This window comes from Schistocerca nitens, chromosome 4 (genome assembly GCF_023898315.1).
Source record: "Schistocerca nitens isolate TAMUIC-IGC-003100 chromosome 4, iqSchNite1.1, whole genome shotgun sequence".
Lineage (NCBI taxonomy): Eukaryota > Metazoa > Arthropoda > Insecta > Orthoptera > Acrididae > Schistocerca > Schistocerca nitens.
This window is the reverse complement of record NC_064617.1, coordinates 510,766,877-510,787,327: the sequence shown is the minus strand read 5'-3', so window position 1 is coordinate 510,787,327 and position 20,451 is coordinate 510,766,877. Positions and strand designations below refer to the sequence as shown.

Below are 20,451 nucleotides of genomic sequence, written 5' to 3'. Positions count from 1 at the left end.
AGCGATCTCCTACACTGGCCGTACACCACTGGTGATCGTCGAGGGGACACTGAATAGTGCACGGTACATCCAAACCGTCATCGAACCCATCGTTCTACCATTCCTAGACTGGCAAGGGAACTTGCTGTTCCAACAGGACAATGCACGTCCGCATGTATCCCGTGCCACCCAACGTGCTCTAGAAGGTGTAAGTCAACTACCCTGGCCAGCAAGATCTCCGGATCTGTCCCCCATTGAGCATGTTTGGGACTGGATGAAGCGTCATCTCACGCGGTCTGCACGTCCAGCACGAACGCTGGTCCAACTGAGGCGCCAGGTGGAAATGGCATGGCAAGCCGTTCCACAGGACTACATCCAGCATCTCTACGATCGTCTCCATGGGAGAATAGCAGCCTGCATTGCTGCGAAAGGTGGATATACACTGTACTAGTGCCGACATTGTGCATGCTCTGTTGCCTGTGTCTATGTGCCTGTGGTTCTGTCAGTGTGATCATGTGATGTATCTGACCCCAGGAATGTGTCAATAAAGTTTCCCCTTCCTGGGACAATGAATTCACGGTGTTCTTATTTCAATTTCCAGGAGTGTATTTTTGATGTCGCCGAACACAAAACTGAAGTTAGATTTCCAAAATTGAAAATGGCTAATCAAATACGGAGGACCAAAAATTATTTTTTGCCCAATTTTGACCAAAATTTGACAAAAAAGTGTTTTCGTTACTTACGTTTAGTCTGCAATTCCAGGACCGTGTATCAACCCTTTCTCTAACTCGAATTGTTCCTGGAGAGCAATTCCTTCGTTCCACTTGGCGAGAAAAGGCGATCTGGGTGAGCTGGATATGCTGCATTCGGCAGCCTGCAAACGTTGTTCGTCACATTTTTCGGGGAATGTGTTTGCATGAATACTGCAATATAAAACATTTTGTGCAGGTGCGTCGCGGCACGACAAGTTTTCTACCTGAGCCGGGCGACTCCGGTTGAGAGCGTCTCACGGCGGCCGTGACACCGCTTCGAACAGTGGGCTGTAGAAACTTCTCTAACGCACGGGTTAAGAAACCTATTCGTCCCAACGTTCTAGACACATATACCTAATCAAAAAATTCAGTAATGTAAAAGGTAGACGACTAAATACAGTGTTGACAAGATTTTCTCCATTGTTACGCTTTTAAATTTCAGTGGGATGCTTGTTCCTAGGTAACGGACCCTGATGTGCAGTGGAACGCGTTCTCAGATTTGGAAAACTTTAAATTTCCGGAGTAACTTTCGTAATTACAGGAAAAGACTGAAACACATAAAATGTGAATACCATCATCGAAAATTGAATAAGACAGTCAATTAAATTTCCATTTTACAGAGACCAAAGTCTGAAAATTGTGGGAATTCTTCCCTGATTCATTTTGCATCAGTTAATCGTTATTTCTTTTAACTGTCTGGAAAATAAGAATATATGTTGTACTGATTGCATCTGCTACTTTGAATGCTGCTTGTATTCCGTGTTACCCTTCTTAACCACCCTGAACGATCTTCAGCTTATGAATCCAGAATAACTCCTTCATTATCGCTTCCATCTACTGTTTTTCTCTCTGTCTGTCTCTCTCTCTCTCTCTCTCTCTCTCTCTCTCTCTCTCTCTCTGGGTTATTAGCAATTAACGTCAGACAAATGCCGGCTATGATCACTCCTGGCTCTCAGTAACGATGTCGGCCCGTTTCAGTTATAACTCCAGCAGTTAAAGCTTTTATGTAGTGTTTAACGGTTTTTTGTGAAAACAGAATTACTGCTGCCGCTCTCAGTGTTCATTAGCGCACTCAATTCACAGCGCGCTTCAGCAAGGCATTATGACCGTAACGTGCATTATCTCGTTTCACCGACAATCTACCAGTGCTCGGGCCACTGTAGTTTTGAAACACGTTTAAATTCGTCCGACCGTGAATTCCTCAGTCCCCTGATAAAAAATTCGACAGGTGTTAGATAACCTGCTAAATAGCACCGTGTACGTACGAGGACGCAATGAAAAGTAATGGCTTCGAATTTGCTATGTGAAAACTCTTACTGCTTTTTATGTAAAACAATCAATCTTAACACTCTGTAGCTTTATTCTTCAGGTCAACTTGTTTAGTTCTCAAGCTAATCACTCTGGCGACGAACACATGTCTCCCAATGAGAGACAAGTTCTTTCACACCGTCACTGTAGCATGTTTGGCTTTGTTGACGGAGCTTCAACCTCACCTCTGCTTGATCGCTTCATCATTGTAAAAGTGATGTCCTCGAAGACGTTCTTTAATCTTTCGAAACAGGTGATAATCGGATGCGGGGGTGTGTGGAGGATGTTTGGCGGATGATGAATGATAGTGAACACAAAGCGTCAGATTGTTACAAATGTCGCAACCCTCGTGTGTGGTCTGACACTGTCATGCTTATACAGAGGATGCTCCATGTCTGAACGAACTCTTCAAATTCGAAAATCGATTGCAGCATGCTGTTTCTCACACACCGACACAGCTACGTTGCACACCAACATTTTACATTCTACAAGTAGAAGCCCTTTTTGCGGAAGAGAGCTGTAAATATGTATACGTGAATAATAAAGATGTCGAATGTTAATAACGTTTGTTTTATTTAAAAAGATTTACGCGCTTTCAAAGAAAACATTCAGAGGCAGTACTTTTCATCTCACGCTCATATTTACGACGGGCGTTCAATAAGTAAAGTAACACATCTTTTTCTGAAAGCATCTTTTTTTTTATTAAGGATTGCAATACATCTTATTACTCCACACCCTTTTGGCTACCACATCCTATGTTTCAACATAGTCTCTATTCAGAGTGACGGTCTTAAGATACCTTACTGGGAGGGCCGGTATGCCAGCATGGTTTCACTCTATTGTTCGACATCGGAGGCAACCTCTTACTGCATCAGTAAACTCCACATCACCCACGTACCGTTGCTCGCGAAGTGCATCCTTCATTCGGCCAAGCACGTGGAAGTCAGAAGCTGTGAGATCCGGGCTGTAGGGTGGATGAGGTAGAAGAGTCCAGTGAAGAATTTTTGAGCTCCTCCCGGGTGCGCAGACTTTTGTGGGGTTTCACGTTGTCGTGGAGAAGAATAATTTGGCTCCGAGCCATCGATCACCTCTAATGAGAGTGTCCGCACGTTCCAATATTGCAGGAGACACAGGTGTTTGCGGCCAACCGGCTCGCGGGAGATCGGACAGGTTTGCGTGACATTGTTACGATGACGACACACCCTTCCCCTACGACTCAGCGTGCTTTTATACATTGTCAGGTCTCCGTAGACGTTCACCGAGCGAGGTGGCGCAGTGGTTAGACACTGGACTCGCATTCGGGAGGACGACGGTTCAATCCCGCGTCCGGCCATCCTGATTTAGGTTTTCCGTGATTTCCCTAAATCGCTCCAGGCAAATGCCGGGATGGTTCCTTTCAAAGGGCACGGCCGACTTCCTTCCCCGTCATTCCCTAATCCGATGAGACCGATGACCTCGCTGTCTGGTCTCCTTCCCCCAAAACCAACCAACCGTAGACGTTCCGCAAGGGCCCATGAATATCGGAGATGCTCTGGTTTTCCGCCAAAAAACAAACTCAGTGTTACCTCTCCCCTTGGTACACACCTCCGTTATTTTGAAGGCTACGTATAGCGCCGCGAGCTATTTAAACTCCATGAAAATATAGGGACTCAAGCGGGAATATGGCACTATGTCCCACAACAAATTCCGCATTTTTTCAACCTAAATTCGCGGAAAAAATGTGTTGTTTTACTTACTGAACGACCCTCGTACACTGATGAGTCAAAATTTTAAGACAACCTGCTTGATAGCGTATTGGTCCACCTTCCGTCGGGGAGCGTCCCGGATGTTCTTCGCCGAGTTCAGATAAGCTGTATTTGATGGCCAAGACATCAACATGAATTCATTATAATAATCCTCAAACCATTGCAGCACCATTATGGCCTCGTAACCTGGACAGTGATCCTGGAGGAAGATACCTCTGCTGCCAGGCGAGAACCAAATGGTTCAAATGACTCTGAGCACTATGGGACTCAACTGCTGAGGTCATAAGTCCCCTAGAACTTAGAACTACTTAAACCTAACTAACCTAAGGACAACACACACATCCATGCCCGAGGCAGGATTCGAACCTGTGAGAACCAAAGATGAACGATAATCAACTCATAAAAATCAACAAGGATTCCGCCAATTGAGACATTGCGAAACTCAGCACGCTCTTTTCCACCATGAAACCCATAGCGCTGTAGACAAAGGTCCTTAGGTTAATGCGTTTTCCTTGACATCTGGAAGGCATTAGACTTCGTCGCACACTGTCGCTTAGTGAAAAAAAGTGCTAGCTTACCGAGTACTGGACCAGATTTACGACTGGACTCCAGGCTTCCTTGAAGACAGAACTCAATACGTCGCTCTTAACGAAATAAAATGATGTGATTGTTTTTTAAGAAATCATCAACGCCTGAAGACAGTATCTATTTGCAGAATGACCTATAGAGGACTGATGAATGGTGCAGGCTCTGGCAATTGAGCCTGTACGTCTATAAATGTAACATATTGCGCGCACACACACGAAAACAAATCCACTAACGTGTAACTACACTACGAATAGCAAATTGCTGGAAAAATTATGTAGGAGTAACTATCCAGAGTGACTTAAGGCGCTTCTTGGTCCTATTCTTGAGTACTGTTGATGCATCTAGGATCCTTTTCGGGTAGGACTGATAGAAGAGATGTAGGAGCTCCGATGAAGAGCGGCGGCGCCTTCCGTCACGGGGTCGTTTAGACGCCTGAGTGCTTTACGGAAGTCATCGAATTTTCTCTTGGTGACAAATGAGAAAAAGCAATCTCTTTTACATGGTAAAAACTTGTTTATAGCCAAACTTGCATAAATACTTCTTTATTTTCGACAACCGGTTTCGACAGACCTTGCTGTCATGTTCTGGTCTTAATTTTTTTTTTTTTTTGTTACGGCATGTTTTCATTGTGAGTTGGAAGTTGATGCTAAGTTATATATATATATATATATATATATATATATATATATATATATATATATATATATATATATATATATATATATATATATATATATATACTCCTGGAAATGGAAAAAAGAACACATTGACACCGGTGTGTCAGACCCACCATACTTGCTCCGGACACTGCGAGAGGGCTGTACAAGCAATTATCACACGCACGGCACAGCGGACACACCAGGAACCGCGGTGTTGGCCGTCGAATGGCGCTAGCTGCGCAGCATTTGTGCACCGCCGCCGTCAGTGTCAGCCAGTTTGCCGTGGCATACGGAGCTCCATCGCAGTCTTTAACACTGGTAGCATGCCGCGACAGCGTGGACGTGAACCGTATGTGCAGTTGACGGACTTTGAGCGAGGGCGTATAGTGGGCATGCGAGAGGCCGGGTGGACGTACCGCCGAATTGCTCAACACGTGGGGCGTGAGGTCTCCACAGTACATCGATGTTGTCGCCAGTGGTCAGCGGAAGGTGCACGTGCCCGTCGACCTGGGACCGGACCGCAGCGACGCACGGATGCACGCCAAGACCGTAGGATCCTACGCAGTGCCGTAGGGGACCGCACCGCCACTTCCCAGCAAATTAGGGACATTGTTGCTCCTGGGGTATCGGCGAGGACCATTCGCAACCGTCTCCATGAAGCTGGGCTACGGTCCCGCACACCGTTAGGCCGTCTTCCGCTCACGCCCCAACATCGTGCAGCCCGCCTCCAGTGGTGTCGCGACAGGCGTGAATGGAGGGACGAATGGAGACGTGTCGTCTTCAGCGATGAGAGTCGCTTCTGCCTTGGTGCCAATGATGGTCGTATGCGTGTTTGGCGCCGTGCAGGTGAGCGCCACAATCAGGACTGCATACGACCGAGGCACACAGGGCCAACACCCGGCATCATGGTGTGGGGAGCGATCTCCTACACTGGCCGTACACCACTGGTGATCGTCGAGGGGACACTGAATAGTGCACGGTACATCCAAACCGTCATCGAACCCATCGTTCTACCATTCCTAGACCGGCAAGGGAACTTGCTGTTCCAACAGGACAATGCACGTCCGCATGTATCCCGTGCCACCCAACGTGCTCTAGAAGGTGTAAGTCAACTACCCTGGCCAGCAAGATCTCCGGATCTGTCCCCCATTGAGCATGTTTGGGACTGGATGAAGCGTCATCTCACGCGGTCTGCACGTCCAGCACGAACGCTGGTCCAACTGAGGCGCCAGGTGGAAATGGCATGGCAAGCCGTTCCACAGGACTACATCCAGCATCTCTACGATCGTCTCCATGGGAGAATAGCAGCCTGCATTGCTGCGAAAGGTGGATATACACTGTACTAGTGCCGACATTGTACATGCTCTGTTGCCTGTGTCTATGTGCCTGTGGTTCTGTCAGTGTGATCATGTGATGTATCTTTCCCCAGGAATGTGTCAATAAAGTTTCCCCTTCCTGGGACAATGAATTCACGGTGTTCTTATTTCAATTTCCAGGAGTGTATATATTTGAAAAATGTCGAAAAAGTGAATATTTTGGTGGGTCACTTGGCAACAGAATCAGTGATTGATTACACTATTATTATAACATACGTTGAGCAGTAAATACCTGAATAAGAGCAGCATATTGATTTATTTGCGATCGATCGGAAGAAACATTATCATTTCTGTGCATTTTTATGGTCGCGATGTAGTCATGCCCGGAACAACACTAAGGGACCAGAAGATTTATAGACTTTAAAAGAAATGCAACACTACACAATTTTTAAAAAATGTTGGTTCAGAAATAATAGGAAAACGATAATGTTCCTTCTGTCTTTTGAATAAATAAATTATTGTTTTCATAAATAATGGTCTTGCCGTTACTTGTTACCCAGCATTAGCACAATAGACAAAGTGTGGATCCTGTTATACTATTAATATGCACTTCCAATACACAAGAGAGATAAACACTTAGCAATCATGAACATATAACTTTCTACTATTGCAGTTTTCCACTTTTACTACAGTGAAACACAATTTTGACAAATTTGCAAGAAACTGACTCCCCTTTTAAAATTTACTACAGGCAGCACTATGATCATTAACTAAGCAACACTCTATAAGCCTCAGTTTTAAGAACTTTTAAACTTTAAAAGAAACAGAAAATTGTCTTTATTACCACAGTCTTCAACTTTCAAGTAAATGATTAAATAAGTGACTTTGAAACTTCACAAAACTACATTTATTACCTCCCACAATTTCACAAAATCCACAGAAAATCTGAATATTCCCTTCTCACCAAAGATCAAACAACATTCTATTTGGCTTTGAGGCTTTCAATTTTTCCACAAACTAGGACACTCGGTAATCATAGTTCAAATGGAGAGGAACCTGAGAGGTGTTGTGATAGGGAAAAACTCAAGGTAGGTACATGAATTCAATTATAAGTTACCTTATATTTGAGTACACTAACACGTGCAATCAGCTGATCCTTCACTGTACATTATTATAGTATTCCGTTACAGTGATTGCACAGTGTGGTGGCAATTGCATGTTGGAAGGTGGATTTGCAGGCAGAATTGCTGGACTCTGTCCCTCCATGGTGGCGATGATGGATACCAATTCCAGAATCGTTCCAGCTATTTATCCATCCATCCGAGGCACTGGAAAGTGGCAGAAAAAGCCTCTCTCGGAACCAGCACAATATACAACTTTTACATGGCAGTGCACCGTTTGGTAGCTCGTCCCCGACTGACTCTTGGTTCCATCTTTTCTACCTAGGCCAACCACAATTTGCGCGCGCTACTAAGTTCCGTTCCCGAGGAGAACCACACTAACGTTTCCATACAGAATAACTAAGAATCCTAAGTGAAGGTCAGCAGTTTACATAACAGCAACCAAACATTTTAAATAAAACAGAACATTTGCACATACTAGTATTTCTACAAAAAATTATTTACCCAAATTCCAAATGTATACAGTAAGTTTTGTCTCCCTCAAATTGAGACAAAGAATTTAAATGACAGATATACTACATTGCATAGAATCGACTATGACATCAAAGTTTTTACAAAGAAAGGAGTACACAATTTTGTGCTATCGATTCAATCAAACATCATTTACAGAAGCTCAACGATGTAACATTAAATGAAACAAAAGCAAAATAAATCAGTAGAGCATTAGAGTTACGGTGTTACAAGGCCAATACTCCAGTCACACGCATGCACCACAGTCTTCACCTTTTTACTTTATGCATGCCTACTAATCATTCCTAGATATCTTGCTTTTTCAAACGTTCCACATTACTGTTCATATTTCGTACTAACTGGGATACCAAAGAAAGTTTCTTTTTGTGTGAATTAGGAAATTTACCTATAGAAGACAAACTATGATTCATGTCTTACACTAGGTACAACTGTTATTGAAATTGCGCCTATTTACACCTAGCCTTAATGAAGTCTCCTTAATGCGTTCCATACGATAGTCATGAGACAGTAACATGATGCAGGATTTTTGTCACGCTGCAGATATTCGTAGACATCTGCCTCCACGGCCAGATGAAAACAATTTACAAAACAGCGCAGCTTGCGAACCGTAGCACGTCTTACCGGATCGGTGTGCACAGACGTGACACTTCAAGCAATGCCGGGATCTGGTGCCTCCCCAGTTACGACGCAGAAGCACGAATTCACAGCAAAATCTATAAAGATTTTTTACTAAGCTCCCGTATGTATGCAACATCCTTGAAATAAAAACGCCGGCCTTCGAAAACAGACAGCTGCAGAGAATCAGAGGCAGTGTCATGAGGAAAATGAGAGACAAATATAATTCTGAGATACTGCAACAATTTTCTAATGTAGTAGCTATGTTGGGTGCTGATATTTTTACTGCATTTTGTTGCAGTAAATTTATGTTCTTGCTTTTTTTTCGTTATTAATACATTTTGACGAATTCGTACATATTGCTTACTAAATTTACCATGACTGGTTTATTTAATTCCTTGCAGTCAGGTAAATACTTGCACAAATAATGAACGGACAGTTATATACCAAGTACAGTGCACTCAAATAAATAAACTAAGTAATTTAGCCTCCTAATCTTTATATCCAATCGACAGAAATACTGAAACACTTGACAGAAAACTAATTTTGTGTTGCAAACAACGGAAATATGTATATGAAAGCATTTATTAAAATAGGTACCGTCAACGGAATGATAGATTTTTGATGAATGAGATTTCATATACTGATCACTTAGAATTATAATGAGGTACTGCCCCGTCACTTCCTTTCTCTTTTACTGGATGTCGAAAATAACAGTAGGTACAAAAAGATGATATGAAACAGCAGGCAAATCAAATAAGGTACGGAAAAGTATGTAGAACGCTACACTATTTCGCATTGTAACGTGGGATGTGAGAACTACCTTTCTCTGACGCACTGACAACAACGAAAAAAGAAAGTGGTTTGGAAAATGGCTATCGTCGATCGGAAATTTCTGCATGTGTATGTTGATACTACATGCCTGCAGAAGGCGCCCTGATAAAGATTTTATAAGAGAAAGTAGGTGAACGCTATTTATACAAGGAAAATGCCGGTACTTAGCCGAGGCAGCACGGTGACTGTTTTGTGCTTAAGACTACATCATCAACTCTACGCCATAACCCGGAAGACTGTTGCTGTATAATTCGAGAAAGGTGATGGTATTACCGACAACGCCAAGCAGTTGGTTCGTTGAGCCGGGCACGTCTTGACTGTGTGCCATTCAGAACAAAGTAACAGCGAAGCCGTTCATGCCCTCACATACACGGCAGTTATTAAAGAGCTAGACTCAACAAATGTTGAGAAACTTAGCAAATCTATGACTACCTGGGTACTGGTAAGCCCCAGGTGAGTATGACTGAAATATTAAAAATGTGTAAAACCCGAATTTGCCAGAATTTCTTTGCCTCTTTTGAAAGGAGGGATAATTTTAATATATATTTTCAACAGCTGACGACGAATCTTTCTGCTGACAAGGAAAAGTCAAAAACAGAACAAGAATCAAGCAGGACAACAGGAAGAATGTGTATTGAACTGTAAAAAAAATAAAGAAAAATAGAAACAGTGAACGATCCAAGGGCAAAATGTGCAATACAAAACAATTAGAGAGAGCAACGGCGTGTTGGTTAAGTGCAAAAGGAGTTGGACTGCCAAGCAGAGGAGCCGTGTTAAAGCCTCCTTCATGCCACTTCTTTCTTTTTTTCCCGCTGTTCGCTTCATTTGATGATTATGCGAAAGTCAACCGAATCCTCCACCTAAAAACACATTTGGTGTGTCATACACGGCATTTGTGACCGTACGTGTATCATATGGTAGGAATCTCTTACCGATGCACCTAATTTGCACGCACGCCTAGTAAGTGAGAGAGATACGCCTCCCTGCCCGATTTGGGTGTTCGTATGAATGCGAATGTGATCACTCCCAAGAAAATGATGAAAACATAATTGTTTGTCACATAAGCTGCAATAAATGAAAGCAACAGTTTCACAATCACGTAGCTTCTCTGTGCTCTGTCAAAACATGTGTTTTAATTTATTTGAAATTGCGTTCCGTTTCGGAAGTTTTGATTCTTGAATTCCTTTCTTGTAAATAGTTATCACTCGTTTATTTGTAGTTTTCATTTCTGTGATGTGTCTACTTAGTATCTCGCCTGCTCCAGCTATTCATTACGTTAACTTGCGATGGTAACGTATTCTTACCATATGACTCACATTATAGACCCAATGCATAGTATGACAGCTGCCAAGACTACAGAACGAGAACAAACATTTCAGTGACCGGACGGAAGTTCATAATGCTATGAATAAAAAATGAAAATAAATGTTAGGAGGTATTTTTGAACACTGCTCGTTCACTTTACAGTTCAACACCGTGACCACTTTACCACGTCATCGCGGCAGTTTTTTTTTTTTTTCACTATACATTGCACTTGTTAAGCATGGACCGTTCACTGCTTCAGTTTTGCTGTTTTTTCGCAGTTCAGTACACCTTCTTTCTGTTTTCGTGCTTCATCTGTGTTCAGTTTTTGACGAGCTATCCACTGGGTCATCTTAGCACTAAACCTGAGGGGGGTGCGATGCGGAGTTTCCCATGTGACTACTGTTGGAAAGGTCTTTGCACGAGTCTCTGCACTTATACGATCTTCCTCCAGCACGCTGAACTACTATGGACGTGATCTTTTCCCTTTGTCAGCTTTACGAAAAGTTTCACGAACAACAGAAGCCATCTTTTATCGCATTGATCCATTTGGCAACAGCTTCTGACTACCCCAAAGCTTAGTCTCCAGGGGGCATCATAAGATAGGTTATCTTCCTAATCTCCTGTTTATTATCACATATTACAGAACATTCAACTTACCATATGTTTCAACAGCAAATTGTCACCCACTAAGAGAGGTGTTACACAAAGCTGTGTACTCGCTTCTTGCTGTTTTCTTGGAATATTCTTCTTCTTTCTTGTTAAAAGTGTTTTCTGAGGTTGTAGTAGCGCTGTGTGTTTGCCCATTAGAGCCAATGGGAAGCTTTTCGGTGCTCCTTGTCTTGAAATAAAAGCAAAAGTGACGCAGCTACTTACACCTGAGCTCTTACAGGCTGCCGGTGCTACTTTGGTAACTCGCTTCGAAGTGCAGCTGCAGAAACTAAATGAAGCACTGAGAAACATAACGACCCAAAGCACAGGCACAAACTTTTCAGAAAAACAGATGTTTGTGAAAATCAGATTTGTAGGCAAACCATCAGTGATGTAGACACTAATTTATGTCGGAAATCCTAGATAACAGTGAGCAGCGCAAAGCAACAAAATTATTCTTTGTGGTTTGGACTAACGTGGAAGTTGCCCCCTCGGTTAGCCGCGCGGTCTAACACTCTTCTTCCCGGTCGGGAAGGCACGCCGGTCCGCAGCACGAATACGCCCCGCGGATTAGTGTCGAGGTCCGGTGCGCCGGCAAGCCTGTGGTTGGGTTTTAAGGCGGTTTTCCGTCTACCTAAGCGTGACGGCGGTTACTGCCCAGACACCGTTTCCACGTAAGAGTACACCATAATTATTCCACCACACAAACATTTGGGGCTACCCCGGAGGGGTCCACTGGGGACCGAAACGCACAATAACCCTGGGTTCGGTGTGGGGCGGCGGTGGGGTGGGTCGACTGCTGTGGCCTGTTGTGGGTTTGTGCACCACTGAGGGTACGGCGGGGCGAAGCCTCTCAGTCTTTTCTAGGTCCCCGGCTTCATACAATACAATACAACGTGGAAGTGAATGTAACAAAAGCAGACAGATTTTCGTGGATCTCCACACATAAAACTTCAGCTACAGCGCAGATAAATCTGGTCCCCCATAAGATCAAAAGATGTAACGAGTGTGCATGCATGCTAAAATCTGAAAATTGATGATGGTCTTCTTTACGCCCTTATGGTTCTCAGTGCCTCATCGGCTGTCAGATGCCTGCAGAGAATTTGGTTTTGCAAACAGCTTGAAGAAAACCACGTCATGGTGAGAGACGCAGCATTCAGCTATCCATTGTCATCAGTGGGTATTACCTGGAGGTAAGAGACAGTTTCAAATATTTACTCCTTTTTTAATTTGTATGCATCTCCGGTCGTCCTTCGTTCATATTATTCTGTCGTGGTTCTTTCCCTCGAAAATTTTAAATATTCTGCTTTAACCATTACAAAACATAGCTTCGTATTTTATTTTCCATTTTTCTGTGTTGTATACTTGTCAGAAACTTGGTTACATAAGCTGATAAGCTCATTGTGCAAGTTCCCACATTTATGTTCCTTTGATATCATTGGGTTTGTATGAATGATGTTCTTTCGAAAATCCTTTGGTGTTCTCACACAACACTGTCTTCTGTTTATTTCCTCTCCACAGCTTTACAATCTTCCTTGATGATTCAGTTTTTCTCTCGCTTTATGTGCTGATTTTCTGTCAAGTTTGTCAGACCCGTTTAAATGATATCGATATGTGGCGAGCTACGAGTGTGTTACCTTTGACTGTTTCTACATCTTCGTTCCTACATGCTGTTCTGTTCACTTCCGTTTCGTCCGTATTCACTGTGTGTGTGCTAACATGCAGTAAAGTGTAACAATGTGAAATGTTATAAAAAATCACCGAATCTGTACATATTTGTCATGTTCTCAATATCCACGAAACCTCAACGGGTTATGGACCCAGGTACCCAGATAACCGATCGTTAAAAGCATCAGGAATCGCTGATTAAAACCCACGCGTTGTAATTCATAGTCCAGTGTGTGCTGCTGTTCACAAAGAAGAATTGTTCGATTCGACAAATATGGCGATAAATTATCCAATTAATGTGCAGAAGCTGAAATGACATCAGAACTGCGGAGATTGGGCGTTCGCTATCGAAAATGTGCTTATTCTCGAAGAACTAGCGAAATGTGTCTCAGAAGTAGTTTAATCGGAAGATTCGAAGGCCAAAGCAAAGATAATTCTTATGATTGATCCATCTTTATATGTGCACATAAGAGAAGCAAGAACAACAGTGCACTTGAGGAAGAAACTGAAATCAGTATTTGACGATTCTGGTTTTGCGAGGAAAATCAATTTATTGAGAACACTCATATCAACACGTCTAGTAAAATGTGATTAAGTGACGAGTTATGGGAACCAGATAGTAGATAATGATCAGAAATTACGTGGAACAGGTTTTGCTATTAAAGATGAATGGTTTGGTTATTTATTGCTACCAGGATTGCCAGAAATATATTCTCCCATAATGGCAATTGAGCATTCAGCAATTCCAGTCACAATGGACGCAATCAAAAGTAAGATTCTTGACATGGAATAAGATGTCACCACGGCTGGTAGTGCTCTTATGGCCAAAAGTTGGCAGAGTAAACCAAAGTTATCTCACCGAAATGGAAATACAGTGGGAAATCAAAACAGGAAGGACGTAGCTTGCTATAAATGCAAGAAACGAGGACATTTTAAAAGTATTTGTCGTAACAGTGAAATTCAAACAAGACGAAACAAAACTTCAAATGTTTTCCGTGCAATGTTTATAAGTGACTTTTTTGACGGAAGTCACTGGTATGTTGATTCAGGTGCTAGTGTGCATCTCACAGCAAGTGAACAATGGCTGAAAAGCAAAATAAATGATGTTAAGATGCAAAAAATGATGACTGCAAACCAGACAGAAATCCCACTGTTGTGCTCTGGAGAAGCTGATTTAACAACAGTAGTCAGAAAGAACTTGTGCTGCAGAACTAACTACAAATTTTCTGTCTGTGAGCAGGTTGACTGAGCAAGGAAATTTTGTTGATTTTAATAGTGATCAGTGCAATATTTGTAACAAATATAATGAATTAGTTGCAACTGCAGATCTGATTAAAGGTGTGTACAAGCTAAACATTGACAGAGGAAGTCTTTTTTGGGAATGGCATAGACGATTAGGTCACCCAAATGCAAAGGATCTTATTAAAATGGTAAATGGTGCTGTAGAAGGAATGGTATGTGAAGACGTTAACATTAACACTAGGAAGCAAAATTGTGTAGTATGCAATGAAGGCAAACAAACAAGACACCTTTTTCCACGTGGATGCACTAGAGCCTCTAAACCACTTGAAGTAGTACATGCAGACCTGTGTGGACAAATTGAAGTTATGTCGTTAGGTGGTGCAAAGTATTTTCTCATTTTGGAAGATGATTACACCCGAATGGGGTTTGTGTATTTTCTGAAGACAAAGAATAAAACTTCTGAAAAATTTCAAGGAAATCATAAAATTGTGGAGAATCAGCAAGAAAGAAAAATTAAAACATTAAGAACAGATAATGGAAAAGAATTCTGTTGTGTGAATTTTGACAGTTTGTTGAAAAAACATGGTATTATCCTCAGTTATCCAACAGCTATACACGAGAACAAAACGATTTGGCAGAAAGGCTGAACAGAACTGTTGTAGAAAAGACAAGATGTTTACTATTTGATAGTAAACTTGATAAAAGATTTTGGGCTGAAGCTGTTAAAAATGCAGTCTATTTGCAAAATAGGTGAGTGAGTTAAAAAAATGGTTAAAATGGCTCTGAACACTATGGGACTCAACTGCTGTGGTCATAAGTCCCCTAGAACTTAGAACTACTTAAACCTAACTAACCTAAGGACATCACACACATCCATGCCCGAGGCAGGATTCGAACCTGCGACCGTAGCGGTCGTGCGGTTCCAGACTGTAGCGCCTTTAACCGCTCGGCCACTCCGGCCGGCTGAGTGAGTTAAAGTTTAGGGAATAATACACTTCTGAACTATGGACTGGCAAGAAACCCAACATTAGTCATCTCAGAATAATTGGAAGCAAGGTCGTGGTGCATGTTCCCAAAGTCAAGAGGAGAAAATGGGATAAAAAGGCAAAAGAAATGATCTTAGTAGGATATAGCAATACTACAAAAGGCTATAGACTCTATGACCCTGAGACAAATGATGTAGTGATAAGCCGAGATGCGACGATAATGGAAAATATTAATGATGATGGAACTGAAATACAGAATAATGAAGAAATCACTACTTCAATGGGGGACGATGAAGAAAATGAGAAGTCTGATGTATTAAGAGAGGACTTACATGATGTCTCAAAAGGAGCAGTTATATCAGCGAAAGAAACTGATATTAACAATGTGTTACACAAGAACACAAAGGCAGCTGAAACCCAATAGAAGATTTGTTGATTATAAGATTTATTTTTCTGCTGGAACTTCAGATCAGCTTGAGGATCCAACAACCGTGCAGGAGGCCATCAGCAGAACTGATGCAGGAGAATGGAAAGGTGCTATGGATGACGAGATACAAGCTTTTGAAGACAACGATGCGTGGGAAGTGGTAAATCTTCCAGTAAGTGCAAGTGTTGTGCAGTGTAAGTGAGTCTAAAAGAAAAAAAAGTCAACAGTGAAGGTGAAGTGCAGCATTGTGCTAGACTAGTGGCAAGAGGATTCACTCAGGAACCTGGAGTTGATTATGATTGGACCTCTCCTCTGTGGAAAGGCATTCAACACTTACACTTCTAATGGCTTTATCCGTTGAACTAGATCTGAACATCACACATCCTGATGTTACGACTGCTTTTTTAAATGGTATTCTCAAAGAAGATATTTTCCTACAACAACCCAAAGGATTAAATATTTGTAATGATAAAAAGAAAGATTTGAAGTTAAAAAGGGCTATGTACGGTTTAAAACAAATCATCCAGAGTGTGGAATAAAAGAACAAATGATGTCTTGAGCTGCCTATGTTACAAGAGATCTGATTTATAACCTTGTTTGTTTACAAAACATAAAGATAAAGGCTTAGTTACTATGATAGCTTAATATGTTGCTGACTTTTATATTTTTTCAAATGACTCAAGTGAGACTGAATTTTTGAAAAGTAAGTTACGTAGAGAGTTTGAAGTGAAGGATTTAGGAATGGCTAAAAATTGTTAGGAAATGGAAATCAAATATGACAAAGCTAAAGGAGTGCTAGCCTTAAGTCAAGAAAACTATATTGATCAATTATTGAGAAGGTTCTCTATGATAGACTGTAAAACCGTAAAGACTCCTATTGAAAATAAACTTGATTTCTATATGAAAAAGATACTAATGTACCTTATCAAGCCCTAATAGGTACCTTAACGTATTTGCCAGTACTTACAAAACCAGACAACACTTTCAGTGTGAGCTATTTAAGCCAGTTCAATAATTCTTATAATAAAAAACATTGGATATGTGCTAAGCGAATTCTGAAATATCTAAAGAAAATCATGAATTAAGGCCGGCTGGAGTGGCCGAGCGGTTCTAGGCGCCACAGTCTGGAACCTCGCGATCGCTGCGGTCGCAGGTTCGAATCCTGCCTAGGGCATGGATGTGTGTGATGTCCTTAGGTTAATTAGGTTTAAGTAGTTCTAAGTTCTAGGGGAATGATGACCACAGCAGTTAAGTCCCATAGTGCTCAGAGCCATTTGAACCATTTTTTAACCCTTTCAGACCTGATTTTTTATTTACTTATGAAAAAATATCTGACATTTTTACATTCAGGTGATTCTCCTGACAACATTTTTCTAAGAAAAAAATTTCATATGATCTCTAGTTTTCTAGATATTTAATGTACACAATTGTGTTCATCAGGTCTCGAGCTTCATGTCATACATTACGGAAGTTAACACTATGGATCAAGTATGCCACTCTTTATTTCACTTTAAAACAGAAGAAACAATAAAAATAATTCCAAATTACAGTTCTTATTTAAACAACAATGGTCAAAAAACTGATTTTAAAGTTTCACATGAAACTGCAAAATAAATTTCTGTCCTTTTGGAGACATACATGTACTTTACATTTTCTGCACTGAATTCTAGAACGCCCTGTACATTTTGGAAATGTGCAGATACTTGGAGCTCCTGCATCATGCAAAGGCAAATGGTCAATGGAATGAAACTGTATCTCTGTAGCTGGTCATAATTCTCCTCTTCTTTTTGGTATGACTCATGTCTTCTCACTATTTCAGGTCTTTCTACTTTCACATATTTATGGTGTTTTTTTGTTCCAACACTCAACTTTATCCACTGAGCCTTTACCAACAAAGTTTGAACACAATACATTTGGCCTACAGTCTAACCAATTACAAATGGTAATGTCATCAGCACTAGTGGTTTCTTCCCAGTATCCTCAGGTTTGTTTCATTATTGTTTTATCATCTGAAAAAGGCAAGTTCTTTCCAGATCTCGTTTGATGGGCAGTACCTGCTGCATTGATGCCTTGAGATTTCAGAACTTGAAACACACGATACGGTAAAAAGAAGTTGTAAAAGTATAATTTATGACCTTTACCTTTTGAGAGCCGAACAGAAAATTCTAAACCAACAGCAGGACCTAATCCAAATTTTTTACAGTATGCTGTATTTAGTTCAGTTGTAGCACCTTGATACAAAAGGAAATCATGGACTATTCCACTCTTTTCACATGAAGACTTTGATTCCCCATGGACTTGGTTTCCCCTTGACATACTGCTTTGCAGAAAACTTCCTAATGAAAGGAATAATTCCTTCACTGACACAAACATTCTCTTCTATAGGAAGTTCACTGCAGCATTTTCGAATGGCTGAGTAAATAGGCCTGACTTTGTAAAATTTATCTTTATGATCAGGTGGCTTTTCCGGATTGTTCACCAAATGTAAATTTGTTCGTAATTCTAAAAATCTGTCTCGTGACATGTTTTCCCAAAACACATTTACCTTTAGGCTTGTATCCCAATACATTCATAATCTGGGAAATTTCAAGGTGCCAGTCAATATATGCAAACCAAATAGCATCTCTTGTGCTTGTGGAGTTGTCTGCTTGAATGAGGATTTGCCTCGTTGTAATGCATAGATATGAGTATGTGCTGCAATGCTAGTGAACAAATCATTTGGTATATATCTTTTGAAGTATTGCATTGAACAACACAAGAGAGATTCTTCAAAATTTGGAGCTTTGTATGTTTCTGCAATGGTACTTAGAGGCTTGCGTTTCCATTTTATGGATTCTTTAGGTGTTACCATCATGTTGTCACACTGGTTATTCAATTCTGGGTTGTTTTCATTGCATAAAAACTTCATTTCAGCATCCACCACCTCTCCAACATCTTCATCTTCGGATATGGTGTCACTACACACATCATTCACGCCCACATTATCTGCTCCAACACGTTTTACTATTTGTGGAGCTTGCCTTTCAGTAAGTGGTACACTGTCATACTCATCTCCTCTCAAACTAATGTTAGAAACGCCACCATTTTCAATTATGTCCGTACTCAAGTCCCAGTTTTTCCTCACAGAAAGATAATCCATATTTCTAAGCCAAAAGCCAGCAATATGCAATAAAATCATATGTACAGGTCAATTATTCTCCTTTCTTGCTGCTGGTACTGAAATTAATGGAAAAATTGCCATACATAACTACCATAGCCATGCAAATGTTGCTGACACACATTTTAGGTTATTTTTTCCTATTTTACACCATTAAGGACTTGTTGTACACAAATGTGTACATTAATCTTACCTGATACATAACACAAATATGAACTGAATTAAATTGCTGAAAATTCCACTGAAAGAATGTCTAATGTTTCCAAAAGAAGGAAACCACACAAAACATTCAAAAACGAAACCCACAACGTGACTATTACAGCAATAAAGTCAACGTGTAATGGCTTCCCACAGAGAGAGAACACCAGAGAGTATATTTTGCTCTGTGGTTCACAGACTGCTCACAAGAGAGCAGCAGCAGCTGGAGCATAGCTAAAAGAAACATACACAAATGTGCAAAGTGAATTTGGATGCACCTCACATTTCTTGTCAGCGAAATATTAGTGAACAAACTTTATGTACACAATTGTGACCACCAGGTCTGAAAGAGTTAAAAGAGTTATTTACTAAAATTTAGCAAAGGAGATTTGGAGTTATGTGGTTACGTAGATGCAGATTGGGAAAATTGTCCTTTAGACATAAAATCATAAACTGGTTTTATTCTATGTGATTCTGTAGTGTCACGGCAGAGTGCAAAACAAAAGACTGTTGCTCTTTCTAGCACAGAAACCATTTATTTAATGAATTTGTTACATGAACTGATAAGTTACAATTAGTGTGTCACATTATTTAATGATAATCAGAGTGCCCTGAATTTGTCTATTGATCATTCAAATCATGAAAGGTCGAAGCACATTGATGTTAGAGATCATTATATAAGGGAAGCTGTGTCCAGTAAAGCTGTAAAAACTCTTTACTTATAAACAGCTGATATGCCTGCAGCTATAATGACAAAATGATTGAGAAAAGAAAAACATGATTTCCTTAACTATTTAGGGTCTGCGTATTTTTTAAGAAAATCATTTAAATGTGTTGAAGTGGGGGTGTAAGGTTTTTCAAGGCCATTTAAATGATATCGATATGAGGCGAGCTGTGCATGTGTTATCTTTGGCTGTGTCAACATTTTTCTTCCTAAATGCTGTTCTGTTCACTTCCGTTTCGTCCATATTCATTGTATGTGTGCTAACATGTAGTATACAGTACCAATGTGAAATGTTGTAATAAATCACCGAATGTGTACATGTTTATCATTTTCTCAATATCCTAGGAACCTCAACAGTTTCTTATTCATTGACGACGCGAATTAGCCATAATATTTGAGGCGCCATGTCACTGATTGCGCTGCCCCTTCCTCGGGCATGGGTGTCTGTGTTGTTCTTAGCCTAATTTAGCTTAAGTTAGTTTATACAGTGTGTAAATCTAGGGACCGATGATCTCAGCAGTTTGGTCCCTTAGGAATTCACACACATATGAACATTTTTTCTTATTCAATGCCGTCGTATATTCGAAGTCCTCATCTTGGAGTTGTGATTTCGTCATATGTACCTGGACTATTGTTATTGACATTGGT

At 40.9% G+C, this 20,451-nt stretch overlaps 1 protein-coding gene across 1 annotated transcript in view; it reads right to left on the bottom strand.

The window, feature by feature from the left end:
• LOC126252402 (uncharacterized) overlaps positions 1–18,863 on the bottom strand; it is a 59,658-nt gene extending 40,795 nt beyond the window's left edge. The window contains exon 1 of the mRNA XM_049953293.1: positions 18,573–18,863. Within this exon, the coding sequence (XP_049809250.1) occupies positions 18,573–18,863 (291 nt within the window). The remainder of the gene's footprint in view (positions 1–18,572) is intronic.
• Positions 18,864–20,451: the final 1,588 nt, after the last annotated feature.